Raw genomic sequence first — 17,263 nt, forward strand, 5'->3', positions numbered from 1 at the left:
TGTATGACACTTCTCTTCAGAGATAGACTATGGATTAAGGCAAAACAGAATCAAGTTAAATTATGATATTTAAGTGAGAAATATTGTTGCAATGTGATTTCAAGAGAAGATGCCATGGTTACGTACAAAACAGTATGCCTTGGCTTGGGTTCCCACTCCACCATTACCAGGTATTAGTGTTTAAGGCACTACTTAACCTCTATTATTCTTGGTTTCCTCTTTCAGAAATGAGGACAATAGATCTCCAGACTTTTTTTGTTGTTGTTGTTGTTAATTTGAAACATCTTTTTTCTTGTTGTTTTTTAAAAAATATTTTCTTCAAAATACTTTCATTTTCCCTCCTTTCATTTAAATGCACCTCAGATGAATTATCCTGTGGGACATAAAATGATAAAGAATGACCTTTCTTTTCTAGGATTTCATAATTGATTTAAACTTCACAAATCTCTAAGCAGACCAAAACAAACAAACAAACAAACAAAACAAACTGTCATCAAGTCAATTCTGACTTGGATTTCCGAGGTGGTAAATCTTTACGGAAGCAGAAAACACCATCTTCTTTCTGCAGAGTGGCTGGGGGGTTTGAACCTACAACCTTCTGGTTAACAGTCAAATGCCTTAGGAACTGCTTTACCAGTACTCCTTTAAGGGACCAAGCCAAACCAATCTCACTGCTGTCGAGTTGGATCCGACTTACAGCGACCCCTCCTTGGGTTTCTGAGGTGGTATCACTGTGGAAGTAGATTACCCAACCTTCCTTCTAAAGAGTGTCCCGTGGGTTTAAACCACCATCCTTCTGGCTAGCAGTCAAATGCCTTAGGCATTATGGGAGAGATAAATGATCAAATACCTGGTGTGAGCCAAAGTTTTCAGAGTTATTTAATTCTCACAAAAGCAGTATGAAGTGGAAAGTTTTATTTCTCCATTTTATACTTAAGGAAATCAAAACTCAGAGAAGTCAAGGAATGTGCCTAAGGTCACAGAATAGGTCACAGAGAGCTAGGCACGACCAGGCTATGGTAAAGTGGTAAAATGGTAGATACTCCATTTTAACAGATGAATAAACAGGTACAAAGGCAATGATGTCACTGGGGAGGGGCAAGAGGTATGAACTACACTGGGTGATTCTGTCAGAAGGAGTGACACCAAAATGACTGTCGATAAAACATTTTGTGCAGTGTACAGCAAAAATTTATTACTTTTCCTAAAAACATTCCTGTAGTTACAACAGCAAAAACATTTCTTGTAAGCCCAGCTCACATGTATCAGTATATCTCCAAGGCTAAAACTCTGTGCTGTTTACCTTTTGAAACTTCTAATGCACTTTGGTCAGAGCTGTCCTTCACAAAGACAGTTCAAATCACTTGGTGTCATCTGCACACGCTACAAACACATACTGTTGTTTTTGTTGCTTCTGGTATTTTTATAGTTGATGATTTTGTCCAATTTTCTGGCGTCTTAGCTACAATATTATGGTAAGCAGTATTTGTGAACTTATACAAATAACTTTTTTGAGAATGAAGTAGTAGTAATTAAAGGAAAAGAAGAAAAAAAAATTAAAAAGCCTTCTCTGTTACTAATAATATTGTGACTAATAATGTTGTAATTCATTGTGGAGTGATTTTACAAAACAATTTTGCTGCCAGTATCTGTATAATAAGAAATGTTACATTTACAACTACATTGACTCACATACTATTATTTGATTAAAATTGTTAAGAAGTACTACTAAACATTCTGTATGGTCTGGTACGGGAGTAGGTCCATGGGGGAGTGCCAGTCTATGTTACTACACTGAGTGACACCAACCCTAGTGACTCTACTGTATAGAGAACCAGGAGGACTTCCTCAATTTTGCAGTGAATCAGCATTTTGGGTGCCAGGAAGAAATTCTAAGTTTTTTAATAACAGAATGTAAGCTCAGGCCTGGGGCAGGGTGCCGGAAAATATCCTTTTGCTTGATGACTTTATTTCTATTTGATACCAGCTTTGAATTTTCAAGTTTTTAAAGTTGTGAGATATGAGAAAATTGAGCTCATTGTGTTTGTAAATGTTTATTATATCCTAGTAATATTCTTGGGAGCTCTGATAGCGTAGTGCCTAAGGTACTTGACTGCTAATCAGAAAGCTGGCGGTTCAAACCCACCAGCCACCCCTCAGAAGGAAGATGGGGCAATCTACTTCCGTAGTGATACTGCCTCGGAAACCCAAGGAGGGGTCGCTATGAGTCGGGTCCGACTCGATGGCACATAACAACAACAGTAATATTCTTGATCTTTTCTAGAGAAAATCTTAGAGTGAACACATTTTATATCCTAGAAATTGATGAAGCTCTTTATTTTTTCCAAACTGTGTTCTTGTATCTCCAGCCCTAAAACCCTTTACTGTACATATACATTATATCTGGAGTATGCTGTGACTAATACTGAGCTTTATTTCTTTTTATAAAAGTAATTTGCTTATCTAGAAAAGCGTTTGGAATGCTGCACAGCACTGAGAGTGTTGAGCTCCACTGTACTTCCTCTGGCTTCAGGATAGAGGCTGTCTTACGTATTTATATTTTCCCTCTGCCAACTTCCTTAATGTTGGTTCTCTTATCCTGTGCCTTTTCATTGGCTTTTAGCCTTCCTTTCCTTTCTGTTTCTTCCATTTGGCCAGGCTCCAAATGAGAGTCAGCGCTTAGCCTAGATGTATCATTTTCCAACACACTGTGAAAAGGAAAACTCCACCTTCCTACACCCACTACTAATTACCATAATGCTACAAAACATGACTTGTTACATCTTTCACCCGCCACTTGTGAATATCTGCTTTCCACAACTCTCATTCCTCCAGAAAATGAGCTTCAGCCACTTGGAGAATATGCCTTCAAACCATTCAAATCCTCAAGGGGCACAGAGATCATCCTGGAAGTTATGCCTTGTCTGCTCAACAGTTACCTTCATATTACTTTGCCTCTTCATTATACTAATTTTTGTTTTTCTCCCACTCAAGGTAAGGAGGCAACAGTACATGAGGTTGCTATTTATTATAATTCATCTTTTTTCTTTTGTTATTCTAGCTGTTATCACTGCCACTCAATACTGCTATAGCTGGTTGGAAGGAAAAGACATGTCAGCACAAATAATGTAAATATGATTCCAATTTTGTCATGACATATGGATTTTGAGGTTTATCTAACTGTTCTGAGAGGGCATGTATCAGAAAGAGCTACAAGTTAGTTGTAGAGCTGAGTTAGAGGAAATGACTTGATTCAATCAGTCAATTGGCAAATGCCTGTAGACTATTTTCTCCTTTCCTGGAACTCTGCTAAACACTTTTGATGGAATGAGAAAGTACCAAATCTGATCCTTTCTCTCATGGGATGGAATGCAAGCTCATAGTACTATGAGGGAAAAGACATAAAAAAAAGATAATAATAGAAGATAGAACAAAGCAAGTGATGGGTGGTTAGTGTATCATTTAAGGGGAAAAGAGCAACTAAACTTGGAAAGAGAAGATCTAGATTCTGGTTCTAGGTCTTCCAATAACCAGTTTATGATTTTGAGAAAATAATTTAATTTTTTCTGGTTGCACATTTCTTCATCTGAAAAAATGATGAGGAGGAATTATTTGTTTAACATAATGTCCCTTTCAGCTATAAAATACAGTGATCAATAATTTTTCTATGGGTAATACAGATCATAATTGATTTAGGAGTAAAAAAGAGGGGGTAATGACTTTGGAGGAGTAATCAGAGAAGGCTTCATGGAGGAAGAAGGAAGCACATTTCTATTTGGGAAGCCCCTAATGTTTATCAGGAATTTCCCATTGAGCTCTAGTCCAACTTTGGGCCTAGAGAAAGGGGTGGTATATTCGGAATGGAGCTAGTTAGATGCTTATTAGAAACTTTTCTTACTGTTGACTGCATAGTACTGGCAATAGGAAGGTATGAAATGTTTAATTTAGGATTTAGCCCATTTCTGGGCACATTTGAAAAAAGGGTGATTCTTGCCCATTTAGGAAAGGGGTGTGGTATGAAATCAGTGATTGTGGAGACCAGTGACTATTTAAAAGCTATGGTCCTACCACTTGAGACATTTGAAAGCAGTTGAGAAAAGATGCAAGAGCAAACAGTATACTCTAGATGCTGTTATTAATTTAGTTATGTCAAATGCGGCTTTAGCTACAGTAGCCCATTAATTTGTATATCACGAAGTATAAAAAAAGTGTGCAACAGAGTCACTTCTAACCACACCTCTGTCTTCTCAAGGAATTTATCAAACTAAAGGTCTTGATTCTTGTTCTAGGTCTTCCAATAACCAGTTGTATGAATTTGAGAAAGTCATTTAATTTTTCTGGTGGCAAGTTTCTTCATATGAAAAAAGGGAGTAGGGAAAGAGATTTATTTTTCATAATGTCTATTCCAGCAATAAAATACAGTGATCAATAATTTATCTAAGGGTAATACAGAGCATAAATGAAGTAGAGCATTGAGGTTTTGATTAGAAGGAAAAGAATTGTGAGAGATTCTAAGTATTTAGATTTGTGAAAAGGGAAAGGCTGATAATAGCAATATCTTAAAGCTGGAGGTGCTTTTTCCCCTCCAAAAATTACGTCATAATTTGTTGACCTTGAAGAACATAGACTATAGTTCTCATCAGTTCTGTCATTTGACTCAGAAACCAATTCATAGAGAAGGAAAATGCCTTTTTCAAGGGCACGCTGTATCTCCTGGATAGGAAGAAAGGAAGTCTAATAAAGCCAGAGGCAACTAGGATGCCTCTTGCCAGAACTGAATTTAATTCATCACAAAGCTCAAAAGAGCTCTGATCCTGGCTTCCTTCTCCTAGAGAATGTGCAACTTCTCACATTGAAAGACGAAAGGTTCTGCCTCTACAGACATAGTTTGTTTCAAATTTGGGGGAATTATAAAGTTTCAGGGTATTGTTCTGATAGGATGCCCTGGAGGCTGTAGTTCCTGTGGGAAAAGCCAGTGGCCTGACTGACCACACAATGAAATTAGTTTATTCATTCTACATCTCACTTGCCTGTGCTTCCTTTTCCCTGCTGGCCACAAGGAAGTATCTTTGGGAAAGACTATTGAGCAGTCTGCAAGTGGCAAGGCATTATGAGGTGCCTAGTCACAATACCCATGAACCTTGGGGTTTTATATCATGTTGGTCTCCACTCTAGTTTTTCTATATACTTTCTAGATTCTCTAGGCACTAAAAAAAAGTGTAAGACAAGAAAACTGGCTTCCTTCTAGACCAACAGATAAATTTTTCTTGGGACAATTTCCTTTTTCCTTCTTTCAGAAGACATTCAACTGAAGGGATAGATTTGAAGCCTAAGAAGTTTGGTTCATTTCTCAGTGAAAATGCCCTCACAAAACTTGTCTTCAATGAAATGAATGATACTTCCAAAGGGGAGAGTTGTAGTTTAACTTTAAAGCAGAGTAGATTCTACTTCAAAAGGATGATTTGATTTGGTTTGGTTCGAAGAAAGAATTATTAAATGTAGGCTTCTTTCAGCCCAATTATGTGAATTTTGGCTTAAATCAAATGAGATTACAAAAGCAACTGATCCCTCTAAGCAAAAATGAACTAAATTAAAACTAGACTGGAAGCCATCTTTCATATATACATATTTTAAAGAAGGCAATATTTATTCCTTCTATACATCACAAGAATTATACATAAAAATTCCCCCTTAGAGTGGTTAGGGTTGAGTTTCTTTAGTCAGACAGGCTGAGTTTGGATCTTAGTCTTGTGTTTCATCAGCTATATGACCTTAGGCAAATTACTTATATCCCTCTCATTCTCATTTCCTGCAAAAGTGTATGGTAATTCTTATACAGTTGCTCTAAGGACTGATGAAAGAGTACAGTGCCTGGTACATATTAGGCTCTCAATAGATGGTAGTGATTAATATTTGTACCATTATTAATGACATTACATTGAAGATAAATTAAAAAGATCTTTTTAAAATATGAATATTCTTTGCTTATTTGCTTCACTTCCTCAACCAGAGACCTATGTCTCACTGCCAAATTGATGATTTTCATTTGTGGCAATAATTAGAGATTAGCACAGTGGTGATTTTTGAAGCCCTAAATAAACTTCAATGCAGCCCAAAGTATAGCATCTGGAATTTCTGGCTCTGGCCAATAGTCTGTATTTGCCGTCCTTAAGTTTCTCTCCACACACTCATTATACATGACAACAGATGTCACAGATACTATCTGTGGTGTGTAATTTGACATCATTTATACTTAGATTGTTCTCTAATTGCTTCATATGTTTAATCATGCCTTTCTAGGAGGAGTATAAACTTCTTGAGAGGCAAAAAACAGACATTATGTTTGTTTCTCTCACAATGCTAATATAATGCCAGAAATCTACAGGCTCATTCATCAGCATTATCAAAGCAGACCATGATCAGATACCTGGGCAAAGCACTTCACAAGAATTATCTCATTTAAGCTACACAACAATGTCCGTGAGATACCTACTATCCCCCTCACCCCATTTTATAGATGAGAAAACTGAGAATAAGGAGTCTCTGTTACATGCCTACCATGAAGTGAATTAAATTGAGTTTCAACATCTCTTCTAAGAAATGCCAAAATGAAGATGAAATAACTTTAAGAGCAACAATTGCAAGGGAATAGTAGCTTCCAAATGTTTTTGATTGAGTCTCTCAATCAATAAAGTTCAATTCCCAATACTTGCACACTCATTTTTTATGTTATATTTAAGTGCTAATAATATATATACAAAAAAAGGTTTTAAAATAGAAATTTATAAGGATCAGCTAAATGATATGCCTAACGTAGTTTACTTAAAGTGAAAGATCATTTTGATATTAAAACCAAAAATCAAACTCATTGCCATCAAGTCAATTCTGACTCATAGTGACCCCCTGTTGGGTTTGAAGGCTGTAAATCTTCACGGAAGCAGACTGCCCATCCTTCTTCCATGGAGAAGCTGGTGGGTTTGTACCTCTGACCTTTTGGTTAGCAGCCAAATGCCTTAACCACTATAGCACCAGAGCTCCTTATTTTGATTATTACTAAATTACTATTATACTTTATATAATATATTAATATATATTCTTTATAAAATATATGAATATTTTAATAGAAAATCTGGTAAATATGTTTCTTTTACTTTTTTACTCTTAGTATATAACACTTTGTGATATAGCAGTTTGAAGGTCATGTTCCAAGTTAATTTTTCTTGAATCATGATTTTACTGATTTTCATAATTGAAAATTTTACTTCATAACAGTTTAGAGATAAAGATGGAAGATTTCATGTTTGAGTGTGCTTACCATATCATGACACTCAATTTTCAATCTTTCATTCAATGATGCAAAGCTGCTATTATTATTAATATTAAAATAACATTGACCCTCATTCTATTCATGCTTTTTCTTCCTTTCTTACATAACTTAAATTCCATGGACTATGATTATCATCCCTTCTTTGCATAAACCCACTTGCTTGCTTCTCTCTCTCTTCATCATGCTGTACTGTCAATACCTCAAACCTGGAAAAACTCCAACCCTGATTAAATCCTGTGTGTTTCACATCTGAATCTAGCTGAAGAAAAAACAAATGATTTTGCTGAGAGGTCTTACTTTCAATTTATGGCCACCATCTTCAGTGTTGCTAGGCAAACAACCTACATTTCTCTAGTCTATTCACTCTCCCACTCCTCTACTAGTCTATTATGAAATACAGTCTTCTTTTTACAAATCCAGTATCTCTTTCCCCATTCTCACTCCCAGCTGATGTTTTTGGCCTGAGACAACAGATGTTTTTGTGAGAAAACAGAAGCAGACAGGAAAAGAAATTCCAAAGCTCCCCATTATATCTACTACTCATTTCCATTTTTGTCCATATACAGTGCCTTTCAAGCTCTGATGGCCCAGTGGTTAAGTACTCAGCGGATAATCAAAAGGCCAGTGATTCAAACTTCCCAGCCACTCTGTGGTAGAAAGATATAGTAGTCTGCTTCCACAAAGATGACAGCCTTAGAAACCCAATGGGGCAGTTCTACCCTGTTCTATAGTGTCACTATGAGTTAGAATTGACTGGATGGCAACAGGTTTTTATACTGCATTTCCTTGTTGTTATAATGAATGAATTGTCCATGCAATTCATTAGCAGTCAAATGCCTTAGGCACTATGCCACCAGAGCTCCCTCCCCCAGAAACTACTCTTGTCAATAATCTCAATAATTACCATGTTGCTAAATCCATCAGTTAATTCTCTGTCCTTATTTTACTGGACTCATCAGCAGAATTTGACACAGCTGGTCACTTCACTCCACTCTAAATACGTTCTTCTCTTGGATTCCAAACACCTGGTTTTCATTCTGACTCACTGGCTGTTCCTTCTTAGTCTCCTTTTCTGGCTTTTCTCATCTCCCCAATCTCTAAACACTGTAATATCCCAGTACCTCCACTCCTCTCTGTCTACTCTCACTGACTCGATGATCTTATGAGTATCATATCGTAAAGCATCGCAAATAAACTAAAGATTACCAAATTTATATCTTCAGAGCTCCTTAAATTCAAGCCCATTCATCCAACTGCCTACTCAACACCTCTGCGTAGATATCTAATAAACATCACAAACTTAACATGTCCAAAAACTAACTCAGGAACCCATGTTTGTTTCTTCTCTCCAGTTTACTCATTCCACAAAGTAGCTCCATAGGAGAAAGACCTGGTGAACGGCTTCCATAAAGATTACAGCCTAGGGAACCTTATGGAGAAGTTCTGCTCTGTCACACGGGGTTACTATGAGTCAGAATTGATTCAACGGCACCCAACGGCAAGAACAACTCCTCTCAGATCCTGCCTATTTTAGCAAATAGCAATTTTATTTTTCCAATTTCTTCAGCCAAAAAAATCTAGATATTATCTTTGTGTCTTCTCATTCATTCTCTTACCCCATAGCCATGTTAGAAACTCTTGTTGGCTCTGTTTTCTAGTAACTTATCATCATCTCCACTACTAACATCTTGGTCAGAGGTACCATGCTCTCTTGCCCAGATTACTGCAGTAATATCTTAGTTTCTCTCTTGCTTTTGCTCTTGCCTGCCTTTAATTTATTGTCCCAGTGTAGCACTCAGAGAACACTCTAAAAGAAGAATGTGCAACATCTCTTGAGTATCTTGCCATAAGAAAATCAATGAACCCTGTGTGGTACAAAAAAAAAAAAAAAATTGTGGTTACACTCTATCCTCTAAACTCTAAAATGTTTTAGAGTTTTTGCCATTTAAATATTTGTATTTATAAACTTAACCACACTGATGGCATCCTGCAACATATAAACTGTGGTATGTGAAAACAGATTAAGTGAAGTCTCCTAAGGGTATTTCAATTACTGTATATGACACATAATTATCTGAATATTCAGTAAGGTTAGCTGTATCAACCTGAATTGTAAGTATTTGTATAGCTTAATTTTCTTTACTTAAAATAAACATAAATAGAAGTTCATTTTCTTCCCACATGTGAATGTATCACTTTGTGCAGTCCTCAGGGTATGGATACTACAGTTTATAAAAAAAAACTACTATAGCCCAGGAGCAGGATGGTCTAAGACCAAACAGTTATCTTGTGGATAGAGGTTAGGTGGATGGAATGAATCCCCAATTTTTGCCTAAAAGACCCAAGGAAGCTACGTAATGAAAGGGAAAGGATAGAGCCAACCATTTGTAAAGAGAGGCTGAGAGATATAGAAGAGTTGGGAGGCAGTGTTCTTATATAGCTACTGAAGAGTCATTCGATTCAGGAATCTGAAGCTGTAAATAAATTAGTCAACAAAGTACTGACACTTGTATCATCCTGACCAATTTCTCTTTTTCTTTCCTAGCAGATTGCCAAGGAACCTTGCATAGCTAAGTTTGGTGAGTAAATTTTCTTGCATACTTCCCGTTTATTTTTCTTGGTTTATGATGCAAGGAAGAAGGTTCCAGGGCTGTCAAGAAAGCCTGAATTCTCTTTTTCCCATTCTTCAGCTAATATTTATAATTGCCTGTCCTGTGCCAGGCAGTATTCTCAGAGTTGGAGTTAGAGAGGTGAACAAGACAGACAAGCCCATAACCTGATGAAGTTCACATTCAAGGTCTCTTCTCTGGGAAGGAATATGCATAATTCTGATAGGCCTGGGGCTCTGAGATCCAGGAATCTACTTTTAATCCTGTATTTTAATAAATACAGTAAGTCTCAAATTTCTATAACCTTTCTAACAAGCTCTCACATATCTTGCATTGCTAATGTCAAGGAGAGTAGGTGTGGTCATGCTGTTATTGTTTCTAAATTTATAGGAAATGATAATGAGAGTTAAGGGAATGACTACTCTCTCTCATTCTTTCTCTTCTTCTCTTCTGACTTACTTTCTCTTATTGCCATCTTGTATTTGCATAGAAAGGAGCTCTGGTAGCGTAGTGCCTAAGGCATTAGAATGCTAACCAGAAGGCTGGTGGTTCAAACCCACCAGCCACTCCTCGGAAGGAAGGTTGGGCAATCTCCTTCCGTAATGATACTGCTTCGGAAATCCAAGAAGGGGTCGCTATGAGTTGGATCCAACTCGATAGCACATAACAACAACATTTGAATAGAAACCTCACTAAAGTTTACAAGTACTGTGAGCCTTAGAGCATTCCTTAGCACACACATAAATCCTCAAATAAATAAATTTTACATTGTTTATAGGTTTCAAACTAAACACATCATTTCCCAACTGGAGCAGAAAGTTTCTAAAGTTAACCCTGCAGCTTCTCTGTATCCCACACACCTCAAAATTGTCAGGCTTCCTTGTGTTGTGGGAATTAGGGCATTTCTTTTTATTTGATTCTTCTTTTGTATGTGTGTGTCTTTTGTGTGTGTGTGTGTTTTAGTCACTGGAATGGAACTCATCATATGTTTGAAATTTCCTCTTGATGTGGTAAAAACTGAGCAACGCAAGTAATGCTAAGGTGATTTCTAAGTGGGAGAACCAATGACATTTCTTCCCAGTGACTTGCCTTTTGCCTATAACGTATCATGTAGGAAGGTATTTCCGGGGCTCACTGGACACATCTGGAAATGTTGCCTCTTTTTCTAGAGATCAATTGACCAGAGATGCAGTGCTACCTAAAAACCTACTTTTCCATTTCAACCCCATTTCCTCAGCTCCACAAGCAAGAGCTATCCTAGGTTTTGCAACTTCTCTGAAACTAGGAGTAGACACTTAAGACATTAAAATTATGGTTGGAGAGGACCAGGATAGGTGAGATTAAGAAAGCACCGATAAGTGGGAAAGATCTTGCTATAATTGGGAAGAGAATGAAATCGCGAAATAACTATACTTTCCATTTTCTTTCCTCCCTTGTAAATTCCTTATAGGACCATTACCCTCAGAATGGCAAACAACATCTTCTGAGCCTCTTTGTGTGGAGGTGGATGATATATCTGTTTGGAAGCTGAAAATACTTCGGAGTGGCTTGTATGTAATTTATAGCCAAGTGGCACCCAACACAACCTACAAAGAACTAGCTCCTTTTGAAGTGCAGCTACGTAAAAACAATGTCACCATACAAACTGTCACAGACAACTCTAAAACTCAAAATGTGGGAGGAACTTATGAATTGCATGCTGGCGATACAATAGGCTTGAGATTCAACCATGAATATCAGGTTCTAAAAAATAATACCTACTGGGGGATCTTATTGCTAGCAAATCCCCAATTCATCTTTTAGTAACTTGATTTGGTCTTCTTATCCTCCTCAGCACATGGAAGGATGCCAAAGGGTGGGGTGGGAAGGGAAGTTTCAATGCCGATGGTTTGGTCCGGGTACACAAATCAACACAAACAGACCTTCTCTACGTGGTGCATTTTCATTGCTCAGGTTTTCTGAAAGAGACCTAGAGGAAGGGCCAAAAACATTAGGTTACCCCTGACATCAGATCCAAAGACACTTCACTAATCCATGATAAAATGAATGCTAGAATATAAGTGACTAGAAGACTAAATATGAGTGACTAGAAGGCAGAAGCTCCTCAAAGAGGCTTTGTCTAATTCTTGAATCCCTGGTTGAAAAAAATGAAGACCTATTCCCATGGGAGGAGCTCTGGTGGCACTGTGATTAAAGCATTGGGCTGCTAACCAAAAGGTCGGAAGTTCGAACCCCCCAGCTGATCTGAAGGAGAAAGATGAGGCAGTCTGCTTCCGTAAACATTTACAAACTTGGAAACCTTATGGGACAGTTCTATTCTGTCCTATAGAGTCAGAATCAACTTGAGGACAATGTGTTTGGTTTGGTTTTATTTCCATGGGAGACTTGTCTAGAATGCAAAAAAAAAACCCATGTTCCAGGTTAGTAGCTTTGTTTTATTCTCATGTTCTTAGGCTGCCTCACTTCCTTTTCTCCCATATTCCCATCTTCTGAGATCTTCCTCATAAAAAGTGGTCAGACTGCTAGTGTGGTCACAGACATGCCATCAACACCCTTCTTTAGATGTGGTGATGTTAGAGGGTAGAGAACACTTCACAGAACTATTAGGATAGAGGTACAGGTGGTGTGGAATGGAATGCACTTTATCTGGGAATTTCCCTTGCTTTCATCATACTCAGGATTCAGGGTGCTTTATGAAACCAATTAGGGTGAAGGGGTCATTCTGAACCTTCATTTGGGCTTCATGAAAATCTGTATGTGTCTAAACATTGCCATTGGTAAAGAAAGAGTGATTGGTAAGAGTCATTAGGTTTAACCCCAGAAATTGGTGTTACCAATATGACATTATGTCATGTAATGATTTCATATTTTTAACTGTCTCTGCACAGTTTGAAAAATGCTTTCATGACAGTTCTGTGATGTCAGCAGGACAAATATTTTGGGCAAAGTTTTACCATTAAGAATTTGGAGGCACATGGAGCATAAGTAATTTACCTCAACTCAGATCTAGTGATTAACAGAGCTGAGCACTCTCCACTGTATCGGCTTCAGAACTGGCATTTTTGCTATTAAGTTATACATCTACAAAGTTTAGCAGATTCAATTTTCAGGAGGCATATTCCTCTTCAGCCTCAGGTGGCCGGAGAGAGACCACACAGATCTTTCCTTTTTAAGTAAACTTCTTTCTTTTCCTTCCTGGAGCAGGGAGCTCTAGGGTGCTGCTCAGGGCTTACTCAACCAAATCCCCTTTCCCATCTTGAAAAGCTTGTCTCAGTCAAATATGTTAACGTCTAAAATTAGTCAACAGCACTTGATTCAGTGAAAACCTGCTAAAGTTTTGGACTCTGTTACATTAGCTGTTTATGAGCTCATATTACAAGGTATATGATTATGTTAAACCAGTTTAAAATATCTGTAGGTATTTGTGAAAACCTGTATTATGTTAATTAATATTATCACATATAAAGCTAATTTAAAAATATTTGTATTGTGTGCAACAAAAATTGTTCTGGAGCAAGTTCATGGTCTGAGACCAAGCTGTTTCTTAGTAATTTTTGTTTGTTTGTTTGTTTTGGGTTTTTTGTTTTTTTAAAACATATGCGGGGAGCAGAGGGCAAAAGAGTTTGATACTTTTTGTTTCTCTTACATTTGCCTGTTTTCTCAGGAAATTAAAATTGTGTCACTTGTATATTTATAGAATCTCAGTGTATTGATAATATTGATGCTATAAGCATCAATGTGCTGGACCCTGTGAGAACTAGGTCATGAAAGCTGATTGTTAAATTTTCAAGAATTTTGCAATTCAATTAAGTACTGGTCATGATGGGAGTATTTATATCATGGAAATTGGTAAACACTATAAATCAGGGCTTCTCTGTTTGAAGAGCCAGTTCGGCAGCCCACCACTGTTTGTAAAATTCACCTTCTTAATGACCTTTGACTCCTCTTTGTCCTGCCTCATCCCTAGGAAAATCAAGGCAGGCTAAGGGAGACTTAGCCTTAACATTACATTCTCCTGGTGGTGTAACTTCTGCCTGTTTTTAAGGTATGCTCTGTTTGCTTGTTTCTCCAAGAAGTTGTCTACATTTTAAACCTATAATAAAATATATGTTGATAAATGCACTGTTACTGATTTATTTCTGGGTTATTAGACTAGAGTCAATGATCTGTAGAACACAAAAGCGTATCAGGGAAGTCCTTGCCCACATGATACCTTTCTTGGCAACAATTAGGCAAAATTGAGAGCTAACTGTGATAGCTTTTGGTCACAGCTGCCCATTTCTGACGGATTAGTCAGACAATTTCACTATCTGATTTCCAGCCACTTCTCCAACTCCACCCCACCACACCCTTCACCATCACATCCATCACCAACACTTCTCACACTGTTGTGCCCAGGTTATGAAGGAGTTGTTCGGCGTGAGGAATTTGCCAATACACAACAATGCAAAAGCAATAGGAAAGTTTATTAGCTAACTTAAGTTAGGGTTCTTGCTTTCACCAAATCAGTGGCTTGAGCAAAAGACCTCGTGCTCTTACATTAAAACAAATTTATAGAAGACTATGGGGTGGAGTAGATAATTTGGTTTTTAGGATAGGGGTTTGGGAATTTGGAAGCGGGTTGGAATCTCCCGGTTTCAAAGGTGAGTGAGAGATTTTTCAGGGCGGGGCGGATCTCTTTGATATGTGCATACTCCCTGGATCCAGGAGGTAAGAGCCTTGGAGTCTTCACAAGTGGGTGAGAGGCTTTTTGGAGCCATGCAGATTTCTGATAAAAGGCTCTGAGGCATGGGACGTTTTAATCTCTATACTACAGGCATTAGGGCTCAGCATGGGATGTGTCAATCTCCATACTAAAGGCTTCTGGTTAAAAGATCTACCTGGAGGTATTAGGGCTCAGCATGGGCTGTGTCAATCTCCATACTAAAGGCTTCTGGTTAAAAGATCTTTCAGGCCCCACAACACAAATTTTTCTTTACCTTCCATTTTGCTCCATCAAAGCTGACAAGATTGTTATAGCACTGTGGGTTAAATCTCTGCTCTGGAAATGGTAGTTAATTGATAAGAGACACAGTCCTGTTTGTTCAATGGAGAAGACTAACTCTTGAAGTGAAGTGTATCTGTACATCTGGGAGATGAAATCCCTGCCTTTGTGTTCTGTCCTTATGAGGCAATTTCATTGGGGAGCATTTCATATTAGAAAAAAGAAGAAAAATCCCTGATTGACTGATGAGTTTGAGGATTACCTTCAACTAGAAGCTATCCATGATGTCTGGACACATATAAGAGCTCGTGTGGTGTAGTGGTTAAGAGAACAATGAGGAAGTCTGCTTCTTTAAAGATTTACAGCCTTGGAAACCCTATAGAATGGTTCTACTCTGTCCTATAGGGTAGCTATGAGTTGGAATCGACTCAATGTTTTTTTCCCCAACATAAATAGAACAGCATCCCAGAGCCTTTTTTTGTAGTTTTCTTGACCCATAAGGATGCCGCTCTATTCTGGGGGGTCACTGGGGACTCTGGCAGAGTCAGTCCACTGGCTATGACTCTTCTATGAGGCCCACATCAATCCACAGTAAACTTGTACATGACTCGCCCCTGCAATCTCAGGGAGTGAAAACCCATCTCACAGGAGCAAATTTCTCCTGTCTCTACTTCCAAGAAGTTGGCCCTGTTCTTCATGCCTGACTTCCTGGGTGGGGTCAGACTGCAGCTCACAATAGCTGACTAGAACACTACAGTTCTAGTGTTCTCTGGTTAGAGGAAGTCCTTGCCCACATGATACCTTTCAGGTATCGTGGTTACTTATCAGGGAAGTCCTTACTAAAGTCCTTCTTCTCAGGTTAGAATCAGACACCAATTCTCTGTACCTCCCAATTACAAAAAGTTCTTAAGTGGTGCAAATTTGCACCTAATTACTAACTGGTTGGTGGCTCAAATTCACCCAGCAGTGCAACAGAAGAAAGGCCTGGTGATCTAGTTCTGTAAGAGTGCAGCTATTGAAACCCTATGGAGAACTGTTCTACACTGAAACATGTGAGGTTGCCATGAGTCAGAATTGATCCCATGATAATGGAGTCTGAGAGGTTCCCTTGAAGCCCCCTTACCAGGCTTGAGTTAGAAAGTTTGAGTCCTTCCTATCCGTACTGCAAGGGGAGTGGGTGTGGACTCATAGTATAGTCACAGCTCTCTTTATAACACAAAAATGCCCAAACCAACATCACAGGACAGATAAAATAAGGACTAAATAATAATTACAAAGAAAAGAAAAACAGAGGGTGAGGAAAATTATGGCTCAGAAAATCATTGTAAGGATATTATTACAAATGAACATAAAACATAGCTTGTAACTTTTTGATAGTCAAAGAATATTAGAGAAGCATGAAAGAAATAAAGAAGTGTTACTTAATTAGAATAAAGCATACCATTGCTTTTAGAGGAAGGAGCTTTACCTAGGGCTGATGTTGAAGTTTACTCTGTCCCCTAGTCCACATTCATTGATCTAGACAGCAGCTTTTCCCCCCAAAATTCAGACTCTTTAATTCATGTTATTTGAACCTATGGGTTTCTGACAGCAGTTGACAAATTTAAGGGGTTCAAAATAGGTTAGTTGAACTACCACTCCAAAGCCATACAGTAGTATAGGTAAATCCCATTTTATTGGTTGGAAAAGTGGACTGGGGAGTTTACATGATCCGCCTAAAAGAACCTAGGAAGTGTTTGACAAGAGAAAAATAAAAATGTAGTGAACAGAGTCCATTAGATTCCTCATCACTTCAATAGTATAATCGGAGTGCAAAGCTCTGATTTTACCATCCAGGGTTATTATTCCTTCCTGTCTTTGGTGTAGTCCAGAGATACCAAAGGGGTGGCATAAACCCAGGACAATGCTATGCACAAAAAGCCTGAGTTGGACTGAAGTGAACTGATGGGTTTTTGTTTATTAAAATGGAAGACACAGAGAGCTTCTTTATCTCCCCTCCCGGCTCTTAGGTTGTCCTTCTTGGCCTCCAGCCTTTGAAGGGAATCTGATGACCCAGAGTCCAGGGTCTGACACAGTCTCTGGTTCATAATCTTTATTATTTGTTGCTGTTGTTAGGTGCTCAAGTCATCTTGGACTCTCATGACCCTATGTACAGTAGAACGAAACACTGCCTAGTCCTGCACAATCCTCACAATCTTTGCTATACTTGACCCCATTGTTGAAGCCCCTATGGCAAAATCCATCTTGTTGAGGAGCTTCACCTTTTTTGCTGGCCCTCTACTTTACCAAGCATGATATCCTCCTCCAGGGACTAGTCTGTTCTGACAGCAAGACCAAAGTAGG

At 38.2% G+C, this 17,263-nt stretch overlaps 1 protein-coding gene across 1 annotated transcript; it reads left to right on the forward strand.

Moving 5' to 3' along the window:
• The first annotated feature begins 2,783 nt into the window (after positions 1–2,783).
• TNFSF18 (TNF superfamily member 18) lies at positions 2,784–11,739 on the forward strand. Its single transcript, XM_007947132.1, has 3 exons — positions 2,784–2,994; positions 9,876–9,906; positions 11,387–11,739. Exons 1-3 carry the CDS (start codon positions 2,839–2,841, stop codon positions 11,737–11,739), a joined length of 540 nt encoding a protein of 179 aa, XP_007945323.1. The 5' UTR covers positions 2,784–2,838.
• The last annotated feature ends 5,524 nt before the right edge of the window (positions 11,740–17,263 follow it).

The sequence above is a fragment of the Orycteropus afer genome, unplaced genomic scaffold (assembly GCF_000298275.1).
Source record: "Orycteropus afer afer isolate SDZICR_OR568_19922 unplaced genomic scaffold, OryAfe1.0 scaffold00175, whole genome shotgun sequence".
NCBI classification, from domain to species: Eukaryota; Metazoa; Chordata; class Mammalia; order Tubulidentata; family Orycteropodidae; genus Orycteropus; species Orycteropus afer.

Coding starts and splice junctions, on each gene's coding strand:
- TNFSF18 (XM_007947132.1), top strand. CDS start 2,839: ATGAGCTTCAGCCACTTGGAGAATATGCCTTCAAACCATTCAAATCCT. Junction 2,995..9,875: donor TTGTTTTTCTCCCACTCAAG/GTAAGGAGGCAA, acceptor CTTTCCTAGCAG/ATTGCCAAGGAACCTTGCAT. Junction 9,907..11,386: donor ACCTTGCATAGCTAAGTTTG/GTGAGTAAATTT, acceptor AATTCCTTATAG/GACCATTACCCTCAGAATGG.